A 19,918-nucleotide genomic window follows, 5' to 3' on the forward strand; every position below is an offset into this window, starting at 1 on the left:
GAGAGAGAGAGAGAGAGAGAAAATAAAACTTCTTTTTTTTTTTTTTTTTTTTGTGGTTTTTGGGTCACACCCGGCAGTGCTCAGGGGTCATTCCTGGCTCCAGGCTCAGAAATTGCTCCTGGCAGGCACAGGGGACCATATGGGATGCCGGGATTCGAACCGATGACCTCCTGCATGAAAGGCAAATGCCTTACCTCCATGCTATCTCTCCAGCCCCGAAAATAAAACTTCTAATATTAGGAATGAGAGGTAATACCACTACAGATTCTAGATATATTAAAAAAAATTGAGAGAGAGAGAGAGAGAGAGAGAGAGAGAGAGAGAGAGAAAATAAAACTTCTAATATTAGGAATGAGAGGTAATACCACTACAGATTCTAGATATATTAAAAAAATATTTTGTGTTCATTTGGTTTTGGTTTTGGGACCACACCTGGCAGTGCTCAGGGCTTACTCCTGTATCTGCACTCAGGGATTATTTATGGCAGGGCTATGGGGACCGTATTGAGTGCCGAGCATTGAACCCAGGTCAATAAGACACAACAAGTGTCTTATCTGTGTGCTGCTTCTTCAGCCCCAAGATATTAAAAGAATATGAAGGAGGTGCTTGGGATGTAGTTCCGTGTTATAATACCTGCCTTTGGGGCATAAGGCAATGGTCTTACACTACTCCACATGGCAAGCACAATTCTGGCTGCACTGCTGCTTGGCATCTCCAGCACCACAGCAGAGTATGTGATCTGTGTACACTACAAATAAGCACTGCATCAAAAGTGTGCAACTCCTGGGAAGTACCAGAAGTACCACAAGAAAAGGTAGTATCATGACCAAATGTGTAACTGCAAGTGAGCACCACAACTCTGAGTGTGTACAAGCATGAATGTGTACAAACATGCAACTCTGAGTGTGTACAAACAAGTGTGTGACTCCAAATTTCCTCCACCCAGTCACTGCACCAACAACCACAAACAAGAGAGAACAATTAAACATATTTGCTCTAGAAAGAAATATAAGTGGTTCAATTCATCAAATATTCAAAAAATCACAAACAACTAACGCTATACTTTTAATGAGCTTTTTATGAGCTGAAGAAACTTTTCAAAGACAATCTAACTGCTGTCCAGTGAAGAAGTCACCTGCTTAAATAGCCTGATATAAGAAAGAAGTTGACCGTGCAGTTTAGAAACCTTCCCACAAAGAAAACTCCAGACTCAGATTTCTTTAGAAGCTGAATTCTCCAAAACATTTCAGGAAAAAAAATACAATTTTGTGTATATTCTTTGAAAAATTGAATAGGAGGCATACTTTTCAACTCATTCTAGAAAGCCAGTATTGCTTTGTTTCACAAGGAAATTTAAAGTAATATCTCTCAAGAATACAGACACATGAGGCCAGAGAGATAGCATGGATGTAGGGCATGGAGGTAGCAGTCTTGCATGCTGAAGGATGGTTCAAATCCTGGCATCCCATATGGTTCCCCGAGCCTGCCAGGAGTGATATCTGAGCGTAGAGCCAGGAGTAACCCCTGAATGCTGCCAGGTGTGACCCCAAAACCCAACCCCCCCCAAAAAAGAATACAGACATAAAAATTCAAATAGAATTTTAGTAAATCAAATCCAAAAACTTATAAAAGGGCAAGTAGGGCTTAACTGGTATGCAATGTTGCATTAACATGAAAAAAGCAATTCATACAATTTACCATATTAACAGAATGAAAAGAAAAAGAACATATGACTGTCGCAGAAGACACAGAAAAGAATCTGACAATAATCCTTCATTATTCCTGATAAAAATTCTGAGCCACTGAGTTATAGAAAGAAACATCTTCAACATGATAAAGGAAATCTATTAAAGCCCACAGGTAACCTCATAAAGCCAAAAGACTAAAAACATGCTTTTAAATTAAGAACAAGACAAGTCATGTTTTTAGTCAGTGAAAGAAAGCAGAAAACTAAAAACTGATAATTATCAATGCAGAAGATAAATGTATTTACAAAAGAATCACCTGAACTAACAACTGAGTGTTTCAAAATTACAGGCTCCATGATTGATATACACAATTCTCTTGTAGCTCTCTGCACTAGCATAAACAAAATTGGAGTGAAAGAACCACTTATAATATAGAGGTGAGTATTCATCTGAGAAAATATGTAAAAGAGGCATAAGTACAAAGCTAGTCATTCATGAAAAAATGAAAGAAATGAAGAGAAAAGCTTTCTCTTTATTGTGGGTTAGAAGATTCAGTATTTATGCTCCTCAAACTGATCTATAGACTCAAAATTTAACTGATTCTAAAATGTGTGGAAATGCAAAGGACCTAGAATAACCCAAATAAGTTTGAACAAGAACCTAACTAAAAAACTACAAAACTTAAAAAGGGACAGTTTTCTAGAATGTGTGCTGGTGTACAGTGGTGTCATGGTCAACAGAGATATCGAGGCAACAATGTATGGAATGTATGGACTTTCATCCTAAGCTATTCAGTGGGGAGATAGACAAATTTTTCAGTAAATAGGTGCTGTAACAAATGCAGATCCAAATACCAAAAGAAACCAGAAGCAAAAACAATCAAATTAACAAAGGAGCCAGAGAGTACAGGAGCTAAGACCTAGCATGCAGGCAACCCTAGGTGGATCCCTGGCACTAAGGGTCCTCCTGAGCCTACCAAGAGTGATCCCAGAGCACAGAATCAGGAATATGCTCTGGATATAGCTGGGTGTGGCAAACAAATACCAGATAAACCATGCTCTCTACCTCACATCCTACATAAAAATTAACTCAGGGGATGTTTAACGGGTGAGCATGCATGCTGACATGCACAAGGCCCTGAGTTTAATCCCCATAACCACATGATCCCTCTAGCACTGTCAGGTATGTCCTGGCAGCCTCCAGCGCCAGTGGGCCAGAGCTGCATTGCATCAACAGGCCAAACACTGAACCCTCCAGCCCACTAGGCCAGGTATTACTCATAGTGGCCAGGCCCCTTGAGCACTGCCAAGGAGGCTCCTCAAAACATTAACTCAGAGTAGATCATAAGTGTAAAATCTAAAATCTAAAAACCATTTAAGTGGAAGAAAACATAGGACCAAAACATTGAGACTTTTGTGTTAGACAAAGCTTTCTATTTTTTTTTTTTTGTTTTTGTTTTTGGGTCACACTTGGCGGTGCTCAGGGGTTACTCCTGGCTCTATGCTCAGAAATCGCTCCTGGCAGGCTCGGGGAACCATATGGGATGCCAGGATTTGAACCATCGTCCTTCGCATGCAAGGCAAATGCCCTACTTCCATGCTATCTCTCCAGCCCCTAGACAAAGCTTTATTAGCTGCAGAACCAAAACCATACTGCAGAAAAGAACAATCTGGACTTCAGGGGGAAAAAAAAGAAAAGAAAATCCTTTGAGAAACTTTGTATAGAGAATGAAAAAAAACAAGCCACAGACTGGTAGAAAATATTTGCAAATCACATAGCTGAGAGAGGACTGTGTCCCCGTGGTTTTGAAAACTCTCCTCCTAGGACAGTCTGTGATGAAGAAGAGCTCCTTGCTCAAGAGAGAGATTCAGATAATAATAATAATAATTAATAATAATAATAACAATACTGATGACAATACAAATCAGCAGTAAGAACCTAGAGTTTTAAAAACAGACTGCCACACCCACCCACCCAACCTCCTACCCACCTCCTACTTGGCAGGGCAGGGCCTGAGGTTTTTCATTTCTGATAGTTGTGGTTGTTGCTTTGACTACCATAGTTAGAGACCTGCTAATAGAGACCAATTTGGACTAAACAATAAAAAATGCAAAGTTTCTTTTCTGCCCAAAGGGCAATTCCAAGTAAACTTTACTTCTTAAAAAATAAGTTATTAGGGGCCGGGCGGTGGTGCTGGAGGTAAGGTGCCTGCCTTGCCTGCGCTAGCCTAGGACGGACCGCGGTTCGATCCCCCGGCTTCCCATATGGTCCCCCAAGAAGCCAGGAGCAACTTCTGAGCGCATAGCCAGGAGTAACCCCTGAGCCTCACAGGGTGTGGCCCAAAAACAAAAAAAAAAAAAAAAAAGTTATTACTGAAATAATTTACCTTCCCCTTTTTTATTATCTAGAGACCTCTGTACAAGTTAACTAAAATTTCTGATTAGCATGAAGAAACAAAGATGGGATCACTGAGTTAACCTGATTCTAGTGGGACTTTTGGTTTCTACAAAGCTGTTGGAAATGCGCCTGGGGAAATCATACACAGCCTTACACCAAGTCTCCCCAGACAGCAAAACAGAAAAAGGACCAGGCCTGCTGCCCATTGCTAGTGTTCCCAGGTTGCCAACCAGTACCCCCATCAGGCTCACCGTCCAAGATGGCCCATTGATTGTCGATCTCTGTGTGTTTCAGGTAGGAATCTTCAATGGTAGGGTCATAGTCAGGCACAAAGATCTTCTGAAAAAACTGGATAGTGAGGGCACTCTTGCCCACACCTCCATCCCCCACCACCACCAGCTTGTAGGTAGGGAGGTTGTCGCTGGGGACAGCACTGGTTGCCATATTGAGGGTAGGTCAGACCTGGAGAGGCAAGAGATGGAGAATCAGGAGCTTTTATTCTCTGACTTTGTAGGAAACAGTCATGAATATTCCTCCCTTCTAATAAAGTCATCAACACCTCCGAAATCAGAGATGGTTCTGGAAATGAAGAAAGTTTGAAAAATGTCAGAGCTGGTACCGCCCTCCCACTCCCACGAGATAATCACAATTGAAAGTTCTCTTTGGCCATTTCCAGAATAACAGCTCTGGGTGGGGGCTGGTCTTGGGACACAGCAGACACAGGGGACTAGCTGCTACATGGTTTTCAACGATTATTGTCCCAGTGGTTTTATTGCAAGTCTGCTTTCTTCCTGTACAGGTATGCAGGACGGTTCTCATTTGAGCAAGGATGGTCCAGACTGTTGCTTGGCGGGCCTGGAGAGATAGCACAGCCACGTTTGCCTTGCAAGCAGCCGATCCAGGACCAAAGGTGGTAGGTTGAATCCTGGTGTCCCATATGGTCCCCCGTGCCTGCCAGGAGCTACTTCTGAGCAGACAGCCAGGAGTGACCCCTGAGCACCACCAGGTGTGGCCCAAAAACAAAAACAAGAACAGAATGTCGCTTGTCACATCAGCTGACTCGTAGGGTCTGCCAGGCTGAGAGGGATGTGAGGCTGTCAGGACTGAGAAGGCAAGAGGGTCCCACAGTGTAGCACATCTGAGCACAGTCTCTGAGGTCCTCCCAACTCCTAGACTTCTATGGTCCTGGCCCCACCCTTGATCCCCTGGCCCTTTTTCCGTGCATGCCTGTGTGTTAGAATCTGGGCATCTGGTCAACTCCTAAAACAGGGTCAAGGTTTGTTTGGATGATGTTGAAACCAGCTAATTTAGTTGTTCACAACTGGGGGAAATGTTCTTCTCCCCCTGGGTGTTTGGAATGTGTAGCTGGGGGGGTGGGTGTTCTGAGTAGGTGTTTTGAGGCATCCTATTGGCAGAGGCCAGGAATAGTGCCAAACAACCTATAATGAATAGGAACAGTCCCCACCCCCCAACAACAACAACAAATTACCTATCCGAAAAACCAATAATGTTGAGGGTGAGAAACCTGGAGTGAAGATAAATAGGAACAGAGGCAAGAAATGTGTGAGAAGAGCCTGGAGTGATACTACAGCAGGTAGGGTGCTTGCCTAGCACAAGACTGAATCCCTGACATTCCAAATAGTTCCCCCAGTACTACCAGGAATAATTCCTGAGCGCAGAGCCAGGAGTAACCTCTGAGCATTGTTGAGTGTGACCCCAAATCAAACAAACAACAAACAAAAGAAATGTTGGAGAGAATTCAAAGAGATCATAGAGCCTGAACTGTAAATATAAACAGGAAAACAGAAACTTCTGGAAATAGTATTATAGAGTGACCAGGGGGAAGAAAAGGCAGGAAGTGTGGGGGTATGGAAAGAACAGCCAGAGCACTGGAGGGGGCCAGAGCAATAGCACAGTGAATAGGGTGTTTGCCTTGCACAGAGCTGACCTGAGTTTGTTCCATGGAGTCCCAGATAACCCCCGCCCCAGGAGCCTGTTCGGATAATTTCTGAGCACAGAGCCAGGAGGAACACCCCAAGGACCACTGGGTGTGGCCCCAAAACAAAAACAAATGGAAGCACTGAAGGGAACAAGGCTGTGGCTCAGGGGGAAGTACATGTGTGTGTCCCAGGTGTGAAGTCCTGGGTTCAATCCCTGGCACCAGGATCAAAAGGGGGAGGAGGCTGACTGCTCCAAATGGTGAATGTGGGAGTGTTGCGAGTGTCACCTGAGAAAGCAATCTGGAGTGTTGACCCAGGTCCTAAGCATTCTAAGATGAACCCCACTCAATAGAAGCAATTTCAGGACATGTTTGAGCCACCCGCCTCCACTTGGCCCACTTCCCCAGCCTGCACAACCCCTTCACCCAGCACTATGACAGTGAAAGGCCTGTGGAGGATTGTGTGCAGCAGCAGAGGAATCTTGGGGTTCAGAGAAGGGGTTTGGAGGCACCAAGAAAAGGCACCAAGATAAAGAGCTGGGTGCGTAAGAACATGCACCTTGCATTCACCATACCCTATCCTCAACGGTCTGGAGAAGGTGGAGAAGGTGCCCTAGAGATCATTCTAGAAATCTGCTTCTCTACTGCTATGGGTCCTAGAGGTCCGTCAGAGTGGGAGGTAGGACAAGGGTGCCCCAAGTTTTTGCTTGGTGAAGTTCCCAACACAGCCTCAATTTCTCGCTTGGAGCAAGGGTCATATTAGAGTCATATTTAGTTTATTTCTCTATTTATGTTTTGGTTCTTAGGCCACACCTGGTGGTATTTGGGACTGCTCCTGACAGGCTCAAGGGTCTCTCCCCTGTAATACTTCGGGGTGAGGATGTGATGCCAGATTGGAACCTGGGCTTCCTGCACTTACAGTTGGTGTTTTATTGTCAGAGCAGCTTCTCCCAGCAGAGAAAGATGAGTGAAGGTTCAGCGCAGAGAAGGTGCTCAGCTCCGTGGGTTCTCCCTGCCTCCAAGCGATGCTTCCCAGGAACCCATCTGGTCTCACCAGCTCCCCTGAAACCCACCCGGGGAACAGAACAGACGTGGGCAGGAGGGGGCGGAGCACCGGCTCCCTGGCAACGAGATGGGTGGTGTCTGCTTCTGCACTCTGCAGCCCATCAGCCTGCTCCCCTGCTGACTCCTTCTCCATGGGTGGATCCACCGCCCCACATCAGCAGTCTGGATGGCAGCCTCGCTAGCTCTTTCCCCAGCTGGGTTCCAGCTTGAAGGGGGTGAAGGTGCTTCTGGAAAGCACTGCCTCAGGTCTCATGAGGACTGCCCAAGGCCTTCTAAGGACCAATGCAAAGCAGCCTGCACCCACCCTGCCACCCACTCCCCTCTTGGGAGTGAAGCCCCTGGGTCAGGACTGGCTCTGGAGGTTAGGAGGAGGGGCAGGGGACCCAGAATAACCCAGAATAATCTTTCACCCAACAGTCTGCAAAGCAGGTCTGAGGTGGGGGTGAGGGGTCAAGGAGTTGAGCCTTTTGGAAAGGGACTTGTGCAAAGCCACTCAGGGATCCCGGAGGACAGCGGGGAAGGGAGGTCCAGCAAAATCAGACAGCTGCAAAGCCAGGCACCCCCTCTAGGGTCTGCTGCCCCCAGGAACACACATTTCTTATCTTCCAGGGCCTCAGTTTCCCTATTTGCAAAGCAACACAGCATTCAAGACCCACAGCAAGGGCAGATTTGCACCAATCTGGGGGACCCTGGTCTCCCCCACACCTGGTGGCCCCTCCTTTCCTGTCTCCCTTTCAGCTGCCAACATGTGTACTGCTGGGCAGGGGACCCAGCACAAGAGAACAAAAGTGCCAGGCAGCAGGCCACCTCCAAACAGCAATGCCCACTGTCTACCCTCTCTGACACTCTGTCCACTCTCTCTGCCATCCCACTCCCAAGTTCTCAATTTCTAGGGCCTCCCCAGGGCTTTTTTTTCTTTTCTTTTTTTTTAACCAAAGAATAACCTGAGACACCTAATAACCACTTAGGTCCTTGGTCTTCTAAGTGGGCGCTGTGTAAGACAGGACTTCAGAGACAGAGTGTGTGCATGTGGGGGCATCTCTGACCTCTCCACACTTCCCTCTCCACAGACAGCACCTCTCCCTATATGGGCCTAAGAGTCCCATCAGAAACATCAGTGCCTGGAGAGGCTGCAGGCAGGAACAGCTGCATCTCAGTGGGTGAGGTGTGAAAGGCCATGACTGGTTAGTACCCCTGCTCTCTCTAAATTTTCAGGGATCAACACACTGGCTTGTCATTGTGCTTCCCCTCCCCAAACCTGACTACAAAATGGCAGGGCCTCAGGGCTGCTGTGGTGGTGCAGCCACATGCCCTCTTTAGGGAGGTTCCACCCCTCTGTGCCTAATGGATCCTCTGACAACTGCTCCCTTCGGGCTTCTGCCAAACTGCTGAAAGGCTGCCCTGTGAGGGGTCATAACCAGGTAGGGTCATCCCAGGGGCTCAGGGGAGCAACGGGTTCATCATTCATACTGAGCTGAGTCAGCACCAGGAAAGTAGGTCTCTAGGATTCTGGGTGTGCCAGCCCCAAGGTCTTCGGATAGAGGGAGGCTGGAGGGAGGAGGGGGCCTGTGACCCAGCCCTGTGTAGGAAATGGCTCCACATTCCAGGAGCTGCCCTGCCCTTCTGCACAATTCCCAGAAACACCACCCCCAGCTGCTGACCTGCCTCAGGGCACTGCTGGGCCACCACGGGGGTCTGAGCCCTGCCTGCCCCTAAATTTGCTCCTACTAGGTCTTGCTCCATTGCAGATGGCAGCCCAGCATGGTCACACCCCCACCCTCACCCACATTCCTCTACTCCCCACTCAGCCCCTGCAGCAAGTCTACAGGGATTCTCAGCTCCTCGCATTCTCAATTTCCATCCTCTTTCCCTGCTCAGGGGCTGGAGCCATAGTACAGCAGGTCGGGTATTTGCCTTGCACATGGTCAACTCAGGTTCAATCCCCAGCATCCTGAGTCCTGCAAGGAGCAATACATGAGCGAGAGCCAGAAATAAGCCCAGAGCATCACTGGGTGTGACCCCCAAACAAACAAGAACAAAAGAGCCTCTTCTCTGCTCAGTCTGAATGGCCCACCATATAATAAAATGCAACCATTATGTGAAGTTTTTTTAAAAAAATTTTTTCTTGGGCCTGAGGATAGCACAGTGTATAGGATTTTTGCTTTGTATGTGGCCAACCCAGGTTTGATCTTAACCTAGGCATTCCATGAGGCCCCTCAAGCATTGCCAGAATGACCCTGAGTGCAGAGCCAAAAGTAATACCTGTTTGCCATGTGACAATCTCCCCAACAAAACAAAATTATTAATTTTTCTTTCTTTTTTTTTTTTTTGTTTTTGGGCCACACCCAGCGGTGCGCTGGGGTTACTCCTGGCTGTCTGCTCAAAAATAGCTCCTGGCAGGCACGGGGGACCATGTGGGACACCGGGACTCGAACCAACCACCTTTGGTCCTGAATCAGCTGCTTGCAAGGCAAACACCGCTGTGCTATCTCTCCATCTTTCTTTTTTTTTTTTTTTTTGGTTTTTGGGTCATACCCGGCAGCGCTCAGGGGTTACTCCTGGCTCTATGCTGCAGAGGTGGAGGCTGAGACTAGATGTAAGCAGGGAAGGGACACAGGCCTCCTCTGTTGACACAGGGGTCTCACCCCCAGAGGGCCTGCCTGGGGACCTGGCAACCAGAAATACAGTGACAGTAGTGAGTGTGTGAGAAACTGCAGGCCCCATCTTATCATAAGGGATGATAGTGCTGGTAGATGAGCTATGAACTAACTACAAACAGAAGTTGGAAGTCGGCGAAGGCCCTGGGAGGGCTGTGGTCAGCAGGAAGGATCCGACCCAAGGGGGGGTGTACAGGGCAAGGCTCAGAGACTGTTCATGGTTCTGTGTAGAAGAGGCAATGCTCCTAGCAGTACTCGAGGACTGTGCAGTGCCTGGACCCCCAACATTCGAAGCCAGCTGAACTCTCTGCAGCTGACAATCACATTTCTTTTTCTTTTTTTTTTTTATTTTGGTTTTGGGGCCACATCCGGCAGTGCTCAGGGGTTACTTCTGGCTATCAGCTCAGAAATAGCTCCTGGTAGGCACAGGGGACCATATGGGACGCCGGGATTCAAACCAACCACCTTAGGTCCTGGGTCGGCTGCTTGCAAGGCAAATGCCGCCGCTGTGCTATCTCTCGACCCCCACAATCACATTTCTAAAGTCCCCAGCTATAGAGCGGCAGGGACAGGGAAGATGAACTCTGGGATGAAGTCTGCAGGGAGGGGGTGACTATCTGACTGTACCCCTTTCCTGATGAAGGAGCAGCTGAGCTTAGCATAGGCTCATCCCCACTCTGACAGGATCACACTGCCTGGCTGCCTCTCCCTGAAGACCTTGGGAAGTTGGGATCATGTGGGTGCTGCAGGGCATGGAGGGGCAGGGATACCTCCTTGCCTTCTTGCACCTCTGTTGGGGTCTGTCTCCTGTGCCTCCTGCTCCAGCTAAGACTGTTTCCTAATGATTCTGCACCCAGTGCTCATGGCCCAACATGGAGCTGGCCTCTCACAATGAGCTTTGGACTCAGTCAAGGGATTGACCTTCTGGTACCTCAATTTCCTCTCTTGGGAAATCAGGGACAGGACAGTGGGGACCTGTCAGTGGCTATGACAAACTTCCTTCATTGCTGGTCTGGGATCTGGCTCAGAGTGAATGTTCCTAAGCACCCAGGTACGCCATCACCTGCTTCCCTTTTGAACCCAAGTCATCATTCTCCAGCAAGCTCTCCTGATTCTTACTGAGCTCATGCATGTACAATCGTGGCAAGATATTTTTCCCCTGTTCTCTCTTGGAAGGTGGCCTCTGACTCTTACATCTCCCAAATGCAGGGGACTAGTACACTCCTGAATGCTTGCCAAACAAGCAAAGGATAATGATATGTCAGCTTCCTGGAGAACCCCCCACATATCTGGGACATGTATTTGCAGAACAGTGTGCAGAAGATGTGTGGCTCAGCACAGAAGGGGCTTCTTCTACCAGTCTTGAATTCCAGAGATGCTCTATCCAAAAACCTAGGCTCTCTCTGAGCAGCTGCTGATGTGGTGGCTACATCCTTGGAAAGGAAAATCTAAGTGGGGGCCGGAGCAGTAAATTTGCCTTACACAAGTCAACCTGGGTTCAATCTCCAGCATCTCATAGGTGTGGCCCAAAAAGCAGAAGGAAAAATAATCAAAGCAGTCACCCTGGTCTGAGAGCACTCATGTCCAGCGGAAAGGGTATCAGGAGCCATGCTGGGTGGGGATTCCCATCCCCAGGAGATACTTCTGCTCAGATTCCAAGAGTCCCCTATCACCAGGAAGTTTCTCCAAAGCAGCAATCATAGGACTGAGTCTAGCAGTAGGGCCTCCAAGACCCACCATGTGTGTGGGACACAGGAGGTGAAGGAGACAACTCATTGTACATGGGATAGGCCAGGCCAAATAAGCAACAGAAACAAGTGTTTCCTAGGTGAGGAACAGAAGCTGCAAAGGCTAGAAGCATAGAGGTGCCAGAGCCCAAGGGGGCAGTAGGCATTGCAGGCTTGGAAGCAGTTGGAGTGTGGGATGTGTGACAGTGGGATGTGGAGGCCTCTGGAACTCTCCATTTCTGCACCCCAAATCCTGAGCACAGAGGCTGGCCCACAGGAGGCACACGGAAGAATGAAGGTGCATGGGACCTACAAGAAGGTTCTCTGTCATCCAGGCAGGCTCACCCTGGGAGGATCAAGAGTTGATGCAACAAGAACAACAAATGCAACCCCCCAGTGTCCCAAGATAAAGGGACAGGAGTGTTAGGAAGATGAGCAGGACAGAAGATTAGAATGCCTGTCAATCAATGAGGTATAGGGCAGAGGGACCTCAAAGCTCAGGGGTTTCTCTGCTGGTGCTCTGGGGTGTGTACGATGCTGGGGTTTGAAACGGGACTTCTGCATGCAGAACCTGTGCTCAGATTTGAGCTATGTTTGCAGAATCCTCAGATATTTTAGCAAGACAACAGTGCACTAATGGGGCCAGAGAGATAGCACAGTGGTTGGAGATTTACCTTGCATGTGGCCGACCCCGGGGTGGACCCAGTTCAATTCCTTCCATCCCATAGGGTGCCCCGAGCTTGCCAGGAGTGATTTCTGAGCACACAGCCAAGAGTAGCCCCTGATCCTCGCTCGGTGTGGCCCAAATACCAATCAATTAATAAATAAACAAGCAAAAAATCCAGTGCACTAAGCATTTTGAACAAATTTCTCTGGCCTGCCTTTCCCATCCCTCACCCCACCACCTCATCCCTAAAAGCAGGGGGAGGAGGTGCTGTGTGCTGGCATTCAGTTGCAAATTCCTTGACATAAAATGTCTTTTCTGCTGCACAGCCAGATATGATCTCACCAAGCACAAGGACTGTGCTCTCGGCAGTCTGCAGGTGCATGTCACACCAAGAGCTGGGTGAGGCTGTGCAAATCCTTACAACAAAATTGCGACATGTCATCGGGGGAGGAAAAACAGAACAAGCCCTTGCTCTGCCTCTTGGGAGAGATGGTCAGGACAGAATCTGATGTGACTGGTGGGCCTATCCCATAAGGCTTGCAGACATCATTCCTGCAGAAGGAGCCTCCCAAAGGTTCACTTCCAGTGTAGGGTGGGGCCTGGCTAATGTAGCAGGGGCTCATTTGCCTTGTGTATGTGCAGGGCCCTGGGTTCAAGCCCTAACACCAGCAGATAATGGAAACCTGGAACCTTCTAAAGGTTGGGGGCAGGTGTCCAGGAAAACTGATTTCTGTAAGTGGTGGTAAACGAGACTGGAGGAGGCAGCTGGCCAGGTGAGACCTAGCAGCCAGAGAGATATCTGTCTGTCCTGAACTGTAATTCTCTATGCTGGGAGATGGTTTTACACCTTATTCTCCTGTCTCTTCTTTCTTTATTCTTTTGGTTTTCAGAAAACACTCTGTGGTGCTCAGGACTTACTCCTGGGTTCACACTCAGGAATTACTCTTGCCAGTGCTTATGGGACCATATGAAATGATGGAAATCAAACCTGTGTCAGCCATGTACAAGGCAAATGCCCTACCAGCTATGCTATCACTCCAGCTCCTTTGGCCTCTTTTTATAGAGCCCTGACGGAAATCTATTAGATACAACAGCCTATGGGGCACAAAGGGCGAGCAATCCAAGTGTCTGGAGCCCAAACACAGGAAAGAACCATGCAGAGAATGAACCCATGCATGGGGTAAATCCATGCACTGGTGCATCTACATACAGGATACAGGGTGGCAGCTGATCCAGCAGGCTTGGTGTCTATCCTGATATCTTCAGAGGTGCTACCAACAGAAAGGGGTGGTCCTCAATGGTAGATTATTGTGGGGGATTTGGCCACATCCAGAATACTCAGGGAACAATCCTGGCAGTGTTTGTGCTTAACAACCAAACCTGGTTGGCCATGTGCAAGGTAAGTGCCCTACTATACTAGTATAGTATATATATATATATATATATATATATATATATATATATATATATATATATATATACTAGTGCTCCAGCCCTAATGATGGGTCATTTTGTTTTTGTTTTCGTTTTTGGGTCACACCCGGCAGTGCTCAGGGGTTACTCCTGGCTGTCTGCTCAGAAATAGCTCCTGGCAGGCCCGGGGGACCATATGGGACACCGGGATTCGAACCAACCACCTTTGGTCCTGTATTGGCTGCTTGCAAGGCAAACACCGCTGTGCTATCTCTCCGGGCCCATGATGGGTCATTTTAAAAGAAAAATCAGTGCTAAGAAACGTCCTCCCCACCACAGCTTTTGGGAAAATGAAGAGCTAGTAGGGAGAACTCCCCCCACATTCAGAAAGGAGCTTTGGAGGGTCTGCCCCTGGGGAGGGTGGGGCTGTTCAGAGGAGGCAGGGGGGCAAAGAAATGGGGACAGAGAGAGGGAAGTGAGGGTCTTCTAGCCCACAGGGGTCCTGGGCCTCCCCTTCCCACACAAGGAAAGCCCCCCTAAGTCCTTCACAAGAAAAAACTCTGCCACAGCCTCATGAGAGTGTGCTTTTGCTCAAGTGTCCAGTACCCTGATTCCCTTTCTATCCCTCCAGCCATCCCCAGTTGGAGTCTAGAGAGAAAACAAAGACCTGGTTTCTTTATTTTCATTTCCTCTGTAAAATCTCAAACATGCAGGAAATACCCACCCAGCCTCAGATAAGTAGACCTGGGCGCTCTCCACCCAGTGCCTGGCGTGGTCAGTGGCGGGTGGTGGGGCTGGAGGAGGGGCTCATGGGTAGCCACAGGCCCAACTTCTAGGCAGGAGTATGTGGGCCGGGGGAGAGGTGCCCCAGGATTCTCTGCCTGAGGAATGTGGGTGTGGAGGTGAGCCCCAGAGGAGACAGATCTCACATAGATCTCATAGAGTTTTCTATCTCTGCCCTCCAGGCTTCAGACAGCTGCTCCACCCTGTCCCCTCATCTCCGGTTTCAATAAAGCAGCCATTGAAAGAACTTGCTAGAAACTATTTTGGGGCAGCTCAGATGGGCTGAGAAAGTGGTCTTGGCCAAGAAAGATGGGTTTGGCCGGGCCTCCTGAGAGTAGAAGTGGGACTCCATTTCCAGCAAAATTAGAAAAATCCAGAGGTAGGTCTAAAGGGAGAGAATTTTCGAGAAGGCATGTTGTCATTTTCAAGACAAAAAAGAAAAAGCAAAACTGAATTTTAGGGGGCGGGAGAGATAGCATGGAAGTAGGGCATTTGCCTTGCATGCAGAAGGACGTTGGTTCATACCATATCGTCCCCAAAGCCAGGAGCAATTTCTGAGCGTAGAGTCAGGAGTAACCCCTGAGCGCTGCTGGGTGTGACCCAAAAACAAAAAATAAATAAATAAAAACTAAAACAAAAAATAACTGAATTTTAGCCTTGGAAATAATCCTGTGGGGAGCAAGACTCCAGCCCTTCTGGTCCCCCAAACTGAGGGGTGAGAGGACCTCCCCATCTGCACCTACACTGAACCCCACATAGCTTTTGAGATCAACAGAACTTTTCTTCTGGAAATGATATACTCTGGGCATCCTAACATCCATGATGGTCAGTCAATTACTCTCTGTACTATCACTCTGGAGCTTCTAAGCACTGCTTGGAAGCCCCCTGCACCCACCCTCAAGATTAAAAGTGAGTCAGGGGCTGAAGTGATAGCACAGTGGTAGGGCATTTGTCTTGCATGCGGCTGACCCAGGACAGACCCAGGTTTGATCCCCAGTGTCCCATATGGTCCCCCAAGCCAGGAGCGATTTCTGAGTGCAGAGCCAGGAGTAACCCCCAAGTGTCACTGGGTATGGTCCAAACCCTCCCCCCAAAGTGAGTGCAGAACTGGGGATGTGTAAGGCCTTGGGTTTGAGACCCAGAACTGCAAATAAATAAATAAATAAATAAATAAATAAATAAATAAATAAATAAATAAATAAATAAAATTAAAAGGGCCAGTAGGGGCTGGAGCCATAAGGCATAGCCTAGTACAGACCTTGGTTCTATTGCCCAGCGTCCCATATGGTCCCCTAAGCCAGGAGCAATTTCTGAGTGTATAGCCAGGAGTAACTCCTGAGCATCACCAGGTGTGGCCGAAAAACAAAACAAATTAAAAAAAGGGCCTGTAAACAAAAACGTGGACATGCATTTCTGTACTATTAGTCAGAAAGGGGTTTCCGAATGAGTCTAATGGCCTCCACGGTAGTCTGTGAGCTTCCCACTACGAGACAAAACCCAGCTCTGCAGGAACCCCTTCATCTCTGAACTCTGGGGCTCAGCAGCTTTCACAACAGCTCCACAGAGGGAGGGACAGCAGCAGGCAAGGGTTCTCTTTGGGGGTATCTTCATTCTCACCTCCTGAGAGAGGCCTTAGGGTTCATTTCCAGTCCTCCAGATCAAGCCCACCCCCTCAGCACTGGCTGCCTGAAGACTGTCTGATCCTTTTCTGCAGAGCTTCAATTCTTTTTAACAGGAAAGAAGAAGAGGGGAGGGCACACCTGGCATCTACCTCAGTGCTCAGAAATTACTCAAGGAACCATTTGGGGTGCTGAGGTTAGCTGCATGCGAGATAAGTGCCCTGCCCACAGTGCTCTCACTCCAGGCCCTCTTCAAAGCTTTCAAAGCCACTGGCAGGATCTTCAGTATTAGCAGTGGGCAGGGAAGGCTGAGAGAAAGCTCCTCTGCAGCTACTGGCAGCCAGAAACTGAGCCTTGCCTGCTGGAGAGGCCAAGAGAAGCCACCAGGGTAGGGAAGGGGGAGTTTCCATCCTATGCACAAGAGCAAAGAGGAAGCTGGAGCAAGTAACCCCAGTCAGAAGCAAGCCACTGGCCCCCCACTTGAACTCAGGCCTGCGACTGGTTTTGCTATTACCAGATGGCTCTGACTGCTCTCAACCAGTGCTGAAAGACATCTTGCTTTTTCGCTTTTCCAAAGACAACATAGCACATACACACATAAAACCATGTCAACCAGAAGTCATTGGGGTGCTTGGATACATGGTCATACCTACAATGGTCAGGACAAGCTTTATCTTTTTTCCCCTTTCTTTTTGGTTTTTGGGCCACATGTGGCAGTGCTCAGGGTATAGCTGGAGTAAATCAGGGCCCTGAAACTGTAAAAAGCTGGATATGGGCACTGAAAGTCTCTGAAAGGGGCATGGGCTGGGAACAGACTTGTAGGCGAGGTTGAAGGATTCCCCGCCTGCCCTATCCTGCCCTGAAGCTGGTGACGCGCTCCCACAATGGTCACATTAGGTCCTAGATAATGTGTACATAGGATTTGTTTTACTGCTCTTTGCATTTCTTCTTTTTTCTTTGTTTCAACCTTGACAAGTATTTTAAGCACAGTTGGTTTGAAGGTGGTCACTAAATAAGATTAATGAGATGGGGGACCCCTGCCTCCCCTTCCCCAGCTTTGTGACATCCCTGGGACCCCTGAACCTTTGGGCAACTGCGGTCCAGGCTCTGTGGGGTCACACTCAGAGTCACTAAAGAGAAGAGACCTGGAGGATTTGGCCACAGGTACTGAGAGTGCCTTGTGAGACGCAGGCTGCCCTGCAGCTCTGCACCTCTCAGTCTCTGGCATAAGCTCCCCAAGACTTCAGCTTCCACAGTAAAAGGCTGTCGACTTTCTCTTTACCAAGAAGCAACCGCATTTAAATATCACCAAGCCTTTTCTAACTGAAAGTCTGTCTGAGCAAAACGCCCATGAATAAACACCTGGCTGGGAGGTAACCAGAGTTCACAGTTGTTTGTCTAGTCTAGCCCTTGCTTGCAGGATCTGATCTGAGATAGGATCTGAACCCAGAACCACAGGATTCTCTGGGCACCACTAGGGAAGTCCAAGGAATCCTAGGTATCACAGAACCAAGCAACACTGTATCCCTGAACCCTTGCACTGAATTGTCAGCCTGATTGGCTGAGAATTTCCCCAGTCTCGTGATCACTGCTAGAAACTCGCCCACACCATTAGATAAAAAAACCAACCCAGCGGGCAATTTTTCTGAGACACACAACCAGTTTGTTACTCCTAGATGGGAATCGCAGCCTCTGTCCTCTATCCATTGCTATACCTCCCTCACTTGGCCCTGGTAACACACACCAGGTGCAGTCAGACCAGCCAAGTATAGGGGCAATACAGAAAGGCTGCTTTAAATCCTGGAGAAGCAGAGCAGCTGGGCCTAGCAAAAAGTGTCAGACTCAAGAACAGGTGGGGAGAAAAAAAGAAATTTGGCAAGACTGAGAGACCCTGGTGGGGACGGTGGACTTGGGGTTTAGTGAGACACTGGAAAGAGCAAGGCTACAGGAAGGACCCCACCAAGGCCATAGTAAATTTTCCAGGGATCACTTCCATGCAGCAATGTCCATCAACTACTGGATCCTTTCTGGCTTCATCTTGACCTTAAATGTATCTTTTGGTTTTTAGTTCGGGGGCCAGACCCAGCTGTGCTCAGTTGGGGAAAAAAGGGGGGGAATTTAGGGGCTGGCGATCGGAGGTTGACTAGGCTGGAAATTTCAGAGCAGTAACTCAAAAAAGGCTGGAGTACAGGCTTTGCATACAGGAGCCCTGGGATGGAGCCCTAGCATTGCACAGTCCCCCAAGCACTACTGGAAATTACCCCCGAGCATAGAGCCAGGAGCAGCCCCAAAGCACCACCACGTGTGACCCCAAAAACCAAAGCAAGTAAACAAAATCCAGGGTTGATGTGAGGCCTGGATTTCCCACCATATATGTAAGCTGGTGCATAACTGTCACAAAGAAAGCTGCTGTCTTGTGTTCCCCAATACCATCTCCCACCACTGAGAAATGTGTGGCCAGGGTCTGAAACAAGCACAATAGGCCCTGGGCTCCTTCTGCACTGCTCTGGGGTTCAGCTCTCTACGATCATGCGCACTTGTCACTCCTTTCTAGTGGCTCTTCCTGGTTTCCCAGCACTCCGCTGTGCATTTCATCTCATCCCCACAGCAACCCTGAGGCTAGTCCCAGAGTCACAGCTGCACAGAATGGAAGAGCTCAGCTCCAGTCTCCCTTGCCCATCTACAGCAACCCCAAATTATGCATCCCCAAATTTCCATACTCATTGGCCCAACCACCCAGGCATCAATCGCCTTTTCAGCCATGGAGGTAGCCCAATGCTAGGTTCTCTAGATGAAAACATGCCCCTCTAAGAGCCAAAAGTCACCTCAGCACCCAACAGTGACCCTCATTGTCATCTGGCCACTAGCAGTCTCATCTAATGAAACTGCCAGAAGTAGCAAATGACAAAGACAGGCACTTTAAGAAACCAAACACACAAGGTCAAGGTCAGGATACATCTCCAGGAGCTGCTATAGAAAGTGTCTGAGCTAAAGGGCTCAGAGACTCTGGGGGCTCAGAAGCAGGGGCAATATCAAAGAGGGCTGGTGGGAAGGCTGACATTTTCCCACACTGCAGGAAGAAGACAGGCACCAGGAAATGCTCTGAGGGCATGGAAGCGTCTCTCCACTGACAAGGAGGCTGCAGCTCTGGGCAGTCCCAACCTTTGCTCTGGCCAGGAAGAGGGCTCAAAGAGCTGGACTGAATGTTGTAGGTTTGATTCCCCCAGCACTGCACTATTCCCTGAGCACAAGACTCATCCTTGAGCAATGTGGGATGGTGCCCCAACACAATTCCTTTGCTAGGGCAAGAGTTTGCTTGGAGGCATGAATACCCATCCTCATGCACATGGAGAAAACAAGAGCAGAACACATCTTTGAGAGGGCTCACTCATTCTTTGGGTTTTGGTATTGGCAGCCAATAGCACTTGCACTAATTCAGTACCATAGGATTCCAGTCCAAGATAGCAAGGACAATAAGATCTCAGAGAGTCCAGGCAAAGTTCCTCCTCAATGTGCTGCTTCAAGACTGTGCACCTGCCAGTTCACCACCTCCTTCCATTCCACAGACCAAGGAAACTAAATGCTCCCAGTGGCTGGTCCAATGTTTGTTGAGCTCTGGTGCCCAACCTCGGAAAGTCTGTTGCACACTGTGGACACTGAGAACAGCCCAGCTCTGCACAAGGATGACTTCCTACCAAGTCTATCTGAGGAGGGCTGATACAAACTTCCAAAGGCTAGTGTGTGCATTGGCAGGGAGGGAGGCATTTGTGTCAGGACATTGCACTGAACATTGTTCCTCATCCACACCATCTGGGGTGGGGGGTTGTATAAAGCAGAGGGCTGGTTTCTGGGATGCTCACACCTTCCAACTGGTGGAAAGGCACCCTGGATTTGGTTCTGTTCATCAAAGCCCAGTCACCTTCCTGGCTCAGGAACCCAGCTGAGAAGAAGGCACTTTCTAAG

General features: G+C 48.6%; 1 protein-coding gene across 2 annotated transcripts in view; it reads right to left on the minus strand.

Moving 5' to 3' along the window:
- The window catches only part of MRAS (muscle RAS oncogene homolog), a 34,297-nt gene that overhangs the window by 12,539 nt on the left and 1,840 nt on the right, over positions 1 to 19,918 (minus strand). For both annotated transcript variants that reach the window (XM_049776009.1, XM_049776010.1), the window contains exon 2: positions 4,337 to 4,547. In XM_049776009.1, the coding sequence (XP_049631966.1) occupies positions 4,337 to 4,529 (193 nt within the window). In that variant the 5' untranslated portion in view covers positions 4,530 to 4,547. The remainder of the gene's footprint in view (positions 1 to 4,336; positions 4,548 to 19,918) is intronic.

This window comes from Suncus etruscus, chromosome 6 (assembly GCF_024139225.1).
Source record: "Suncus etruscus isolate mSunEtr1 chromosome 6, mSunEtr1.pri.cur, whole genome shotgun sequence".
NCBI lineage: Eukaryota > Metazoa > Chordata > Mammalia > Eulipotyphla > Soricidae > Suncus > Suncus etruscus.